Below are 13,145 nucleotides of genomic sequence, written 5' to 3'. Positions count from 1 at the left end.
CAGACTAACCGTATAGCCCGTAACCTGGCTGTGTTGTTGTTGCAGACTAACCGTATAGCCCGTATCCTGGCTGTGTTGTTGTTGTTACAGACTAACCGTATAGCCCGTATCCTGGCTGTGTTGTTGTTGTTCCAGACTAATCGTATAGCCCGTATCCTGGCTGTGTTGTTGTTGTTGCAGACTAACCGTATAGCCCGTATCCTGGCTGTGTTGTTGTTGCAGACTAACCGTATAGCCCGTATCCTGGCTGTGTTGTTGTTGCAGACTAACCGTATAGCCCGTATCCTGGCTGTGTTGTTGTTGCAGACTAACCGTATAGCCCGTATCCTGGCTGTGTTGTTGTTACAGACTAACTGTATAGCCTGTATCCTGGCTGTGTTGTTGTTACAGACTAACTGTATGGCCCGTATCCTGGCTGTGTTGTTGTTGCAGACTAACCGTATAGCCCGTATCCTGGCTGTGTTGTTGTTACAGACTAACTGTATGGCCCGTATCCTGGCTGTGTTGTTGTTACAGACTAACTGTATGGCCCGTATCCTGGCTGTGTTGTTGTTGCAGACTAACTGTATAGCCCGTATCCTGGCTGTGTTGTTGTTGCAGACTAACCATATAGCCCGTATCCTGGCTGTGTTGTTGTTACAGACTAACTAAATAGCCTGTATCCTGGCTGTGTTGTTGTTACAGACTAACTGTATGGCCCGTATCCTGGCTGTGTTGTTGTTCCAGACTAACCGTATAGCCCGTATCCTGACTGTGTTGTTGTTGCAGACTAACCGTATTGCCTGTATCCTGGCTGTGTTGTTGTTGCAGACTAACCGTATGGCCCGTATCCTGGCTGTGTTGTTGTTCCAGACTAACCGTATAGCCCGTATCCTGACTGTGTTGTTGTTGCAGACTAACCGTATAGCCCGTATCCTGGCTGTGTTGTTGTTGTTGTTGTAGACTAACCGTATAGCCCGTATCCTGGCTGTGTTGTTGTTGCAGACTAACCGTATAGCCCGTATCCTGGCTGTGTTGTTGTTGCAGACTAACCGTATAGCCCGTATCCTGGCTGTGTTTTTGTTGCAGACTAACCGTATAGCCCGTATCCTGGCTGTGTTGTTGCAGACTAACCGTATAGCCCGTATCCTGGCTGTGTTGTTGTTGCAGACTAACCGTATAGCCCATATCCTGGCTGTGTTGTTGTTGCAGACTAACCGTATAGCCCGTATCCTGGCTGTGTTGTTGTTCCAGACTAACCGTATAGCCTGTACCCTGGCTGTGTTGTTGTCGCAGACTAACCGTATAGCCCGTATCCTGGCTGTGTTGTTGTTCCAGACTAACCGTATAGCCCGTATCCTGGCTGTGTTGTTGTTGCAGACTAACCGTATGGCCCGTATCCTGGCTGTGTTGTTGTTGCAGACTAACCGTATAGCCTGTATCCTGGCTGTGTTGTTGTTGTTACAGACTAACCGTATAGCCCGTATCCTGGCTGTGTTGTTGTTCCAGACTAACTGTATAGCCCGTATCCTGGCTGTGTTGTTGTTGCAGACTAACCGTAGCCCGTATCCTGGCAGTGTTGTTGTTGCAGACTAACCGTATAGCCCGTAACCTGGCTGTGTTGTTGTTACAGACTAACCGTATAGCCCGTATCCTGGCTGTGTTGTTGTTGTTCCAGACTAACCGTATAGCCCGTATCCTGGCTGTGTTGTTGTTACAGACTAACCGTATAGCCCGTATCCTGGCTGTGTTGTTGTTCCAGACTAACCGTATAGCCCGTATCTTGGCTGTGTTGTTGTTACAGACTAACCGTATAGCCCGTATCCTGGCTGTGTTGTTGTTGTTGTTGCAGACTAACCGTATAGCCCGTATCCTGGCTGTGTTGTTGTTGCAGACTAACCGTATAGCCCGTATCCTGGCTGTGTTGTTGTTGCAGACTAACCGTAGCCCGTATCCTGGCTGTGTTGTTGTAACAGACTAACCGTAGCCCGTAACCTGGCTGTGTTGTTGTTGCAGACTAACCGTATAGCCCGTATCCTGGCTGTGTTGTTGTTACAGACTAATTGTAGCCCGTATCCTGGCTGTGTTGTTGTTGCAGACTAACCGTATAGCCCGTAACCTGGCTGTGTTGTTGTTGCAGACTAACCGTATAGCCCGTATCCTGGCTGTGTTGTTGTTGTTACAGACTAACCGTATAGCCCGTATCCTGGCTGTGTTGTTGTTGTTCCAGACTAATCGTATAGCCCGTATCCTGGCTGTGTTGTTGTTGTTGCAGACTAACCGTATAGCCCGTATCCTGGCTGTGTTGTTGTTGCAGACTAACCGTATAGCCCGTATCCTGGCTGTGTTGTTGTTGCAGACTAACCGTATAGCCCGTATCCTGGCTGTGTTGTTGTTGCAGACTAACCGTATAGCCCGTATCCTGGCTGTGTTGTTGTTGCAGACTAACCGTATAGCCCGTATCCTGGCTGTGTTGTTGTTACAGACTAACTGTATAGCCTGTATCCTGGCTGTGTTGTTGTTACAGACTAACTGTATGGCCCGTATCCTGGCTGTGTTGTTGTTGCAGACTAACCGTATAGCCCGTATCCTGGCTGTGTTGTTGTTACAGACTAACTGTACGGCCCGTATCCTGGCTGTGTTGTTGTTACAGACTAACTGTATGGCCCGTATCCTGGCTGTGTTGTTGTTGCAGACTAACTGTATAGCCCGTATCCTGGCTGTGTTGTTGTTGCAGACTAACCGTATAGCCCGTATCCTGGCTGTGTTGTTGTTACAGACTAACTGTATGGCCCGTATCCTGGCTGTGTTGTTGTTGCAGACTAACCGTATAGCCCGTATCCTGGCTGTGTTGTTGTTGCAGACTAACCGTATAGCCCATATCCTGGCTGTGTTGTTGTTGCAGACTAACCGTATAGCCCGTATCCTGGCTGTGTTGTTGTTCCAGACTAACCGTATAGCCTGTACCCTGGCTGTGTTGTTGTCGCAGACTAACCGTATAGCCCGTATCCTGGCTGTGTTGTTGTTCCAGACTAACCGTATAGCCCGTATCCTGGCTGTGTTGTTGTTGCAGACTAACCGTATGGCCCGTATCCTGGCTGTGTTGTTGTTGCAGACTAACCGTATAGCCTGTATCCTGGCTGTGTTGTTGTTGTTACAGACTAACCGTATAGCCCGTATCCTGGCTGTGTTGTTGTTCCAGACTAACTGTATAGCCCGTATCCTGGCTGTGTTGTTGTTGCAGACTAACCGTAGCCCGTATCCTGGCAGTGTTGTTGTTGCAGACTAACCGTATAGCCCGTAACCTGGCTGTGTTGTTGTTACAGACTAACCGTATAGCCCGTATCCTGGCTGTGTTGTTGTTGTTCCAGACTAACCGTATAGCCCGTATCCTGGCTGTGTTGTTGTTACAGACTAACCGTATAGCCCGTATCCTGGCTGTGTTGTTGTTCCAGACTAACCGTATAGCCCGTATCTTGGCTGTGTTGTTGTTACAGACTAACCGTATAGCCCGTATCCTGGCTGTGTTGTTGTTGTTGTTGCAGACTAACCGTATAGCCCGTATCCTGGCTGTGTTGTTGTTGCAGACTAACCGTATAGCCCGTATCCTGGCTGTGTTGTTGTTGCAGACTAACCGTAGCCCGTATCCTGGCTGTGTTGTTGTAACAGACTAACCGTAGCCCGTAACCTGGCTGTGTTGTTGTTGCAGACTAACCGTATAGCCCGTATCCTGGCTGTGTTGTTGTTACAGACTAATTGTAGCCCGTATCCTGGCTGTGTTGTTGTTGCAGACTAACCGTATAGCCCGTAACCTGGCTGTGTTGTTGTTGCAGACTAACCGTATAGCCCGTATCCTGGCTGTGTTGTTGTTGTTACAGACTAACCGTATAGCCCGTATCCTGGCTGTGTTGTTGTTGTTCCAGACTAATCGTATAGCCCGTATCCTGGCTGTGTTGTTGTTGTTGCAGACTAACCGTATAGCCCGTATCCTGGCTGTGTTGTTGTTGCAGACTAACCGTATAGCCCGTATCCTGGCTGTGTTGTTGTTGCAGACTAACCGTATAGCCCGTATCCTGGCTGTGTTGTTGTTGCAGACTAACCGTATAGCCCGTATCCTGGCTGTGTTGTTGTTGCAGACTAACCGTATAGCCCGTATCCTGGCTGTGTTGTTGTTACAGACTAACTGTATAGCCTGTATCCTGGCTGTGTTGTTGTTACAGACTAACTGTATGGCCCGTATCCTGGCTGTGTTGTTGTTGCAGACTAACCGTATAGCCCGTATCCTGGCTGTGTTGTTGTTACAGACTAACTGTACGGCCCGTATCCTGGCTGTGTTGTTGTTACAGACTAACTGTATGGCCCGTATCCTGGCTGTGTTGTTGTTGCAGACTAACTGTATAGCCCGTATCCTGGCTGTGTTGTTGTTGCAGACTAACCGTATAGCCCGTATCCTGGCTGTGTTGTTGTTACAGACTAACTAAATAGCCTGTATCCTGGCTGTGTTGTTGTTACAGAATAACTGTATGGCCGTATCCTGGCTGTGTTGTTGTTCCAGACTAACCGTATAGCCCGTATCCTGACTGTGTTGTTGTTGCAGACTAACCGTATAGCCTGTATCCTGGCTGTGTTGTTGTTGCAGACTAACCGTATGGCCCGTATCCTGGCTGTGTTGTTGTTCCAGACTAACCGTATAGCCCGTATCCTGACTGTGTTGTTGTTGCAGACTAACCGTATAGCCCGTATCCTGGCTGTGTTGTTGTTGTTGTTGTAGACTAACCGTATAGCCCGTATCTTGGCTGTGTTGTTGTTACAGACTAACCGTATGGCCCGTATCCTGGCTGTGTTGTTGTTGTTACAGACTAACCGTATAGCCCGTATCCTGGCTGTGTTGTTGTTGTTGTTGCAGACTAACCGTATAGCCCGTATCCTGGCTGTGTTGTTGTTGCAGACTAACCGTATAGCCCGTATCCTGGCTGTGTTGTTGTTGCAGACTAACCGTATAGCCCGTATCCTGGCTGTGTTTTTGTTGCAGACTAACCGTATAGCCCGTATCCTGGCTGTGTTGTTGCAGACTAACCGTATAGCCCGTATCCTGGCTGTGTTGTTGTTGCAGACTAACCGTATAGCCCATATCCTGGCTGTGTTGTTGTTGCAGACTAACCGTATAGCCCGTATCCTGGCTGTGTTGTTGTTCCAGACTAACCGTATAGCCTGTACCCTGGCTGTGTTGTTGTCGCAGACTAACCGTATAGCCCGTACCCTGGCTGTGTTGTTGTTGCAGACTAACCGTATAGCCCGTATCCTGGCTGTGTTGTTGTTGCAGAATAACCGTATAGCCCGTATCCTGGCTGTGTTGTTGTTACAGACTAACCGTATAGCCCGTATCCTGGCTGTGTTGTTGTTGTTACAGACTAACCGTATAGCCCGTATCCTGGCTGTGTTGTTGTTGTTCCAGACTAACTGTATAGCCCGTATCCTGGCTGTGTTGTTGTTGCAGACTAACCGTAGCCCGTATCCTGGCTGTGTTGTTGTTCCAGACTAACCGTATAGCCCGTATCCTGGCTGTGTTGTTGTTCCAGACTAACCGTATAGCCCGTATCCTGGCTGTGTTGTTGTTACAGACTAACCGTATAGCCCGTATCCTGGCTGTGTTGTTGTTCCAGACTAACCGTATAGCCCGTATCCTGGCTGTGTTGTTGTTGCAGACTAACCGTATAGCCCGTATCCTGGCTGTGTTGTTGTTGCAGACTAACCGTAGCCCGTATCCTGGCTGTGTTGTTGTTACAGACTAACCGTAGCCCGTAACCTGGCTGTGTTGTTGTTGCAGACTAACCGTATAGCCCGTATCCTGGCTGTGTTGTTGTTACAGACTAACCGTAGCCCGTATCCTGGCTGTGTTGTTGTTGCAGACTAACCGTATAGCCCGTAACCTGGCTGTGTTGTTGTTACAGACTAACCGTATAGCCCGTATCCTGGCTGTGTTGTTGTTGTTACAGACTAACCGTATAGCCCGTATCCTGGCTGTGTTGTTGTTGTTCCAGACTAATCGTATAGCCCGTATCCTGGCTGTGTTGTTGTTGTTCCAGACTAATCGTATAGCCCGTATCCTGGCTGTGTTGTTGTTGCAGACTAACCGTATAGCCCGTATCCTGGCTGTGTTGTTGTTGCAGACTAACCGTATAGCCCGTATCCTGGCTGTGTTGTTGTTGCAGACTAACCGTATAGCCCGTATCCTGCCTGTGTTGTTGTTGTTGCAGACTAACCGTATAGCCCGTACCCTGGCTGTGTTGTTGTTGCAGACTAACCGTATAGCCCGTATCCTGGCTGTGTTGTTGTTACAGACTAACCGTATAGCCCGTATCCTGGCTGTGTTGTTGTTACAGACTAACCGTATAGCCCGTATCCTGGCTGTGTTGTTGTTACAGACTAACCGTATAGCCCGTATCCTGGCTGTGTTGTTGTTGTTACAGACTAACCGTATAGCCCGTATCCTGGCTGTGTTGTTGTTGTTCCAGACTAACCGTATAGCCTGTATCCTGGCTGTGTTGTTGTTGTTCCAGACTAACCGTATAGCCCGTATCCTGGCTGTGTTGTTGTTGTTACAGACTAACCGTATAGCCCGTATCCTGGCTGTGTTGTTGTTGTTGCAGACTAACCGTATAGCCCGTATCCTGGCTGTGTTGTTGTTACAGACTAATCGTATATCCCGTATCCTGGCTGTGTTGTTGTTGCAGACTAACCGTATGGCCCGTATCCTGGCTGTGTTGTTGTTATGGACTAACCGTCTATCCCTTATCCTGGCTGTGTTGTCGTTGCAGACTAACCGTATGGCCCGTATCCTGGCTGTGTTGTTGTTACAGACTAACCGTATAGCCCGTATCCTGGCTGTGTTGTTGTTACAGACTAACCGTATAGCCCGTATCCTGGCTGTGTTGCTGTTGCAGACTAACCGTATAGCCCGTATCCTGGCTGTGTTGTTGTTCCAGACTAACCGTATAGCCCGTATCCTGGCTGTGTTGTTGTTGTTACAGACTAACCGTATAGCCCGTATCTTGGCTGTGTTGTTGTTACAGACTAACCGTATAGCCCGTGTCCTGGCTGTGTTGTTGTTGTTACAGACTAACCGTATAGCCCGTATCCTGGCTGTGTTGTTGTTGCAGACTAACCGTAGCCCGTATCCTGGCTGTGTTGTTGTTACAGACTAACCGTAGCCCGTAACCTGGCTGTGTTGTTGTTGCAGACTAACCGTATAGCCCGTCTCCTGGCTGTGTTGTTGTTACAGACTAATTGTAGCCCGTATCCTGGCTGTGTTGTTGTTGCAGACTAACCGTATAGCCCGTAACCTGGCTGTGTTGTTGTTGCAGACTAACCGTATAGCCCGTATCCTGGCTGTGTTGTTGTTGTTACAGACTAACCGTATAGCCCGTATCCTGGCTGTGTTGTTGTTGTTCCAGACTAATCGTATAGCCCGTATCCTGGCTGTGTTGTTGTTGTTCCAGACTAATCGTATAGCCCGTATCCTGGCTGTGTTGTTGTTGCAGACTAACCGTATAGCCCGTATCCTGGCTGTGTTGTTGTTGCAGACTAACCGTATAGCCCGTATCCTGGCTGTGTTGTTGTTACAGACTAACTGTATAGCCTGTATCCTGGCTGTGTTGTTGTTACAGACTAACTGTATGGCCCGTATCCTGGCTGTGTTGTTGTTGCAGACTAACCGTATAGCCCGTATCCTGGCTGTGTTGTTGTTACAGACTAACTGTATGGCCCGTATCCTGGCTGTGTTGTTGTTACAGTCTAACTGTATGGCCCGTATCCTGGCTGTGTTGTTGTTGCAGACTAACTGTATAGCCCGTATCCTGGCTGTGTTGTTGTTGCAGACTAACCGTATAGCCCGTATCCTGGCTGTGTTGTTGTTACAGACTAACTAAATAGCCTGTATCCTGGCTGTGTTGTTGTTACAGACTAACCGTATAGCCCGTATCCTGGCTGTGTTGTTGTTGTTGTTGTAGACTAACCGTATAGCCCGTATCTTTGCTGTGTTGTTGTTACAGACTAACCGTATGGCCCGTATCCTGGCTGTGTTGTTGTTGTTACAGACTAACCGTATAGCCCGTATCCTGGCTGTGTTGTTGTTGTTGTTGCAGACTAACCGTATAGCCCGTATCCTGGCTGTGTTGTTGTTGCAGACTAACCGTATAGCCCGTATCCTGGCTGTGTTGTTGTTGTTACAGACTAACCGTATAGCCCGTATCCTGGCTGTGTTGTTGTTGTTCCAGACTAATCGTATAGCCCGTATCCTGGCTGTGTTGTTGTTGTTCCAGACTAATCGTATAGCCCGTATCCTGGCTGTGTTGTTGTTGCAGACTAACCGTATAGCCCGTATCCTGGCTGTGTTGTTGTTGCAGACTAACCGTATAGCCCGTATCCTGCCTGTGTTGTTGTTGTTGCAGACTAACCGTATAGCCCGTACCCTGGCTGTGTTGTTGTTGCAGACTAACCGTATAGCCCGTATCCTGGCTGTGTTGTTGTTACAGACTAACCGTATAGCCCGTATCCTGGCTGTGTTGTTGTTACAGACTAACCGTATAGCCCGTATCCTGGCTGTGTTGTTGTTACAGACTAACCGTATAGCCCGTATCCTGGCTGTGTTGTTGTTGTTACAGACTAACAGTATAGCCCGTATCCTGGCTGTGTTGTTGTTGTTCCAGACTAACCGTATAGCCTGTATCCTGGCTGTGTTGTTGTTGCAGACTAACCGTATAGCCCGTATCCTGGCTGTGTTGTTGTTGTTGTTGTTGTTGCAGACTAACCGTATGGCCCGTATCCTGGCTGTATTGTTGTTGCAGACTAACCGTATAGCCCGCATCCTGGCTGTGTTGTTGTTACGGACTAACCGTATAGCCCGTATCCTGGCTGTGTTGTTGTTGTTCCAGACTAATCGTATAGCCCGTATCCTGGCTGTGTTGTTGTTACAGACTAACCGTATAGCCCGTATCCTGGCTGTGTTGTTGTTACAGAGTAACCGTATAGCCCGTATCCTGGCTGTGTTGTTGTTGCAGACTAACCGTATAGCCCGTATCCTGGCTGGCAGTAAGAAGAAGATCTGTACAAAGAAGCCCAGGTTCATGTCTGCCTGCGCCCAGCTCATCATCGCCTCTCTACTCATCCTGCTGCAGCTGGGAATCATAGTGGCTCTCTTCCTCATGGAACCCCCACAGGTAGGCTGTGCCCACTGGGTGTGTGTGTGTGTCAGTGGGGGGTGGCAGGGAATTGTCAGCCTAAGGGTCTGAGACTGCCTCTTAAAGAAGGAAGTGAATGATATATTTACTTGCTGAACTGGCTGAAGTGAAAACCCTGGTGTTGGTCTCCACCTCTACAGTTGTCCAAACCCACTTTCTTTTTTTACTTGATTTTTTAAATTGTTATTATATTTTTTATGCCCTTTTTCTCCCCCAGTTTCGTGATATCCATTTGGTAGTTATAGTCTTGTCTCATCGCTGCAACTCCCGTACAGACTCAGGAAAGGCGAAGGTCGAGAGCCATGCATCCTCCGAAACACGACCCTGCAAACCTCACTGCTTCTTGACACACTGTTCTCTTTAACCTGGAAGCCAGCTGCACCAATGTGTTGGAGGAAACACTGTATAGCTGGCGACCGAAGTCAGCGTGCATGCGCCCGTCCCGCCACAAGGAGTCGCTAGAGCGCGATGGGACAAGGACATCCCGGCTGGCCAAACCCTCCCCTAACCGGGACAGCGCTGGGCCAAACCCTCCCCTAACCCGGACGACGCTGGGCCAAACCCTCCCCTAACCCGGACGACGCTGGGCCAAACCCTCCCCTAACCCGGACGACGCTGGGCCAAACCCTCCCCTAACCCGGACGACGCTGGGCCAAACCCTCCCCTAACCCGGACGACGCTGGGCCAAACCCTCCCCTAACCCGGACGACGCTGGACCAAACCCCCCCCTAACCCGGACGACGCTGGGCCAAATCCTCCCCTAACCCGGACGACGCTGGGCCAAACCCCCCCCTAACCCGGACGACGCTGGGCCAAACCCTCCCCTAACCCGGACGACGCTGGGCCAAACCCTCCCCTAACCCGGACGACGCTGGGCCAAACCCTCCCCTAACCCGGACGACGCTGGGCCAAACCCTCCCCTAACCCGGACGACGCTGGACCAAACCCCCCCTAACCCGGACGACGCTGGGCCAAACCCTCCCCTAACCCGGACGACGCTGGGCCAAACCCCCCCCTAACCCGGACGACGCTGGGCCAAACCCTCCCCTAACCCGGACGACGCTGGGCCAAACCCTCCCCTAACCCGGACAACGCTGGGCCAAACCCTCCCCTAACCCGGACGACGCTGGGCCAAACCCTCCCCTAACCCGGACGACGCTGGGCCAAACCCTCCCCTAACCCGGACGACGCTGGGCCAAACCCTCCCCTAACCCGGACGACGCTGGGCCAAACCCTCCCCTAACCCGGACGACGCTGGGCCAAACCCTCCCCTAACTCGGACGACGCTGGGCCAAACCCTCCCCTAACCCGGACGACGCTGGGCCAAACCCTCCCCTAACCCGGACGACGCTGGGCCAAACCCTCCCCTAACCCGGACGACGCTGGGCCAGTTATGCGCCGCCTCATGGGTCTCCCGGTTGCAGTAGGCTGCGACACAGTTTGGGATCGAACCCGGGTCTTTAGTGACGCAGTGCAGTGCCTTAGACCGCTGTGCCACTCGGGAGGCCCCCAAACCCACTTTCTGACTCTATACATACTGTACAGCATCTACACTGAGTGTACAAAACATTAAGAACACCTTCCTAATATTGAGTTCCACCCCACCCCCTCTTGCGCTCAGAACAGCCTCAGTTTGTCGGGACATGGACTCCACAAGGTGTCTAACGAGTTCCACAGGGATGCTGGCCCATGTTGACTCCAATGCTTCCCACACTTGTGTCAAATTGGCTGGTGGACCATTCTTGATACACACGGGAAACTGTTGAGTGAGAAAAACCCAGCAGCGTTGCAGTTCTTGACACAAACCAGTGTGCCTGGCACCTAATTCCATACCCCGTTCAAAGGCACTTAAATCTTTTGTCTCGCCCATTCACCCTCTGAATGGCACACATCCACAATCCATGTCTCAATTGTCTCAAGGCTTAAAAATTATTCTTTAACCTGTGTCCTCCTCTGATTACACTGATTGAAGTGGATTTAACAAGTGACATCAATAAGGAATCATAGCTTTTACCTGGATTCACCTGGTCACACTATGTCATGGAAAGTGTTCAAATCAAATCAAAATGTATTGGTCACATACACATGGTTAGCAGATGTTAATGCGAGTGTAGAGCAATGCTTGTCCTTCTAGTTCTGACAGTGCAACAATATATACCATGTAATCTATCAATTCCACAACAACTACCCAATACACACCAATCTAAAGGGATGGAACAAGAATATGTACATATAAATATATGGATGAGCGATGACCGAGCGGCATAGGCACCATGCAGTAGATGTTCCTAATGTCTTGTCCACTCAGTGTATGTACATGCTGACACAGATGTCTCTACTACCTGCAGGTGATCCACGACTACCCCAGCATCCGGCAGGTCAACCGCATCTGTTACACCACCAACCTGGGCGTGGTGGCGCCGCTGGGCTACAACGGCCTGCTGATCCTGAGCTGCACCTTCTACGCCTTCAAGACGCGCAACGTCCCGGCCAACTTCAACGAGGCCAAGTACATCGCCTTCACCATGTACACCACCTGTATCATCTGGCTGGCCTTCGTGCCCATCTACTTCGGTTCCAACTACAAGATCATCACCATGTGCTTCAGCGTCAGCCTCAGTGCCACTGTGGCGCTCTGCTGCCTGTTCGTTCCCAAGGTAACACACACAGGACACGAGAAAACAACTTCAGCTTTAATCAAAACGGAATCAGGTGCTCGACTGAGGGGCTTGAAAAGGAATGTTTTTTTTTAAATATTGTGTTTGGTTATAAGGGGCTTGTGAAGGGTTATAACAAGTGTTATGTAGTGCTTATGAAGGGTTAGGAAGCTCTTCTGTCTGTCTTGCTCTCTCCAGGTGTATATCATCCTGGCCAAGCCGGAGCGTAACGTGCGCAGTGCCTTCACTACGAGCACGGTGGTACGCATGCACGTGGGTGATGGGAAGTCCTCCTCAGCCGCCAGCCGCTCCTCCAGCCTGGCCAACCTCTGGAGGCGGCGCTGCTCCGCTGGAGAGACACTCAGGTGTGTGTATGTGTGTGTATGCGTGTGTGTGTGTGTGTGTCTGTGTGTGTGTGTGTGTGTGTGTGTATGCGTGTGTGTAGAGCAGGGAATACAGAGAGATGCTGTAGAGCCTGTCTGGGGTCACACAGGAGGTAGTGTTTAGCTGAGGAGGGTACAGAGATCGGTGCTGGGTCACTGTCCAGCTGTGCAGCTGTCTGTCTCTCTGTCTGACCTGAGTCCGACCCGCACACCTGATTATGCAGATGGCACTTTCCAGGAAAATGAGAGAGGGGGGAGAGAGAGAAAGGGGGGAGAGAGAGGGGGGAGAGAGAGAAAGGGGGGAGAGAGATAGAGAGAGGGGGAGAGAGAGAAAGGGGGGAGAGAGAGGGGGGGAGAGAGAGAAAGGGGGGAGAGAGATAGAGAGAGGGGGAGAGAGCGAAGGGGGGGAGAGAGAGGGGGGAGAGAGAGAAAGGGGGGAGAGAGATAGAGAGAGGGGGAGAGAGAGAAAGTGGGGAGAGAGAGAAAGGGGGAGAGAGAGAAAGGGGGAGAGAGAGAGGGGGGGAGAGAGAGAGAGGGGGGAGAGAGAGGGGGGAGAGAGAGGAGAGGGGGGGAGAGAGAGGGGGGAGAGAGAGAAAGGTGGGAGAGAGAGAGAGGGGAGAGAGAGAGAGAGGGGGGAGAGAGAGAAAGGGAGATAAAACAAAGTTGAAGAGGACAAGCTAAAGGACAAGCATCTCTAATGGAACAACCCCGTGACCATATGAAATGACAACGTGCTTCCCCACAGGATAAAAGGGAAAAGGACATTATCTTTAGTCAGCTGGTTACTGTCTCACTTGGCAAGCAAGATTACAATCCGACCACTATAAGATGTGTCAAAAATACCCCCCCCCCCCTCTTTCCATCTCTTTCTCCCCTTGTTATATGTG

General features: G+C 50.5%; 1 protein-coding gene across 2 annotated transcripts in view; it reads left to right on the top strand.

Moving 5' to 3' along the window:
* The window catches only part of grm5b (glutamate receptor, metabotropic 5b), a 187,633-nt gene that overhangs the window by 164,542 nt on the left and 9,946 nt on the right, over positions 1–13,145 (top strand). For both annotated transcript variants that reach the window (XM_055879597.1, XM_055879596.1), the window contains exons 14-16: positions 9,039–9,197; positions 11,567–11,875; positions 12,074–12,240. In XM_055879597.1, coding sequence (XP_055735572.1) covers positions 9,039–9,197; positions 11,567–11,875; positions 12,074–12,240 — 635 coding nt within the window. The remainder of the gene's footprint in view (positions 1–9,038; positions 9,198–11,566; positions 11,876–12,073; positions 12,241–13,145) is intronic.

The sequence above is a fragment of the Salvelinus fontinalis genome, chromosome 24 (genome assembly GCF_029448725.1).
Source record: "Salvelinus fontinalis isolate EN_2023a chromosome 24, ASM2944872v1, whole genome shotgun sequence".
NCBI classification, from domain to species: domain Eukaryota; kingdom Metazoa; phylum Chordata; class Actinopteri; order Salmoniformes; family Salmonidae; genus Salvelinus; species Salvelinus fontinalis.
The sequence above is the reverse complement of the archived record's forward strand: the minus strand, read 5'-3'. Positions and strand labels throughout refer to the sequence as shown.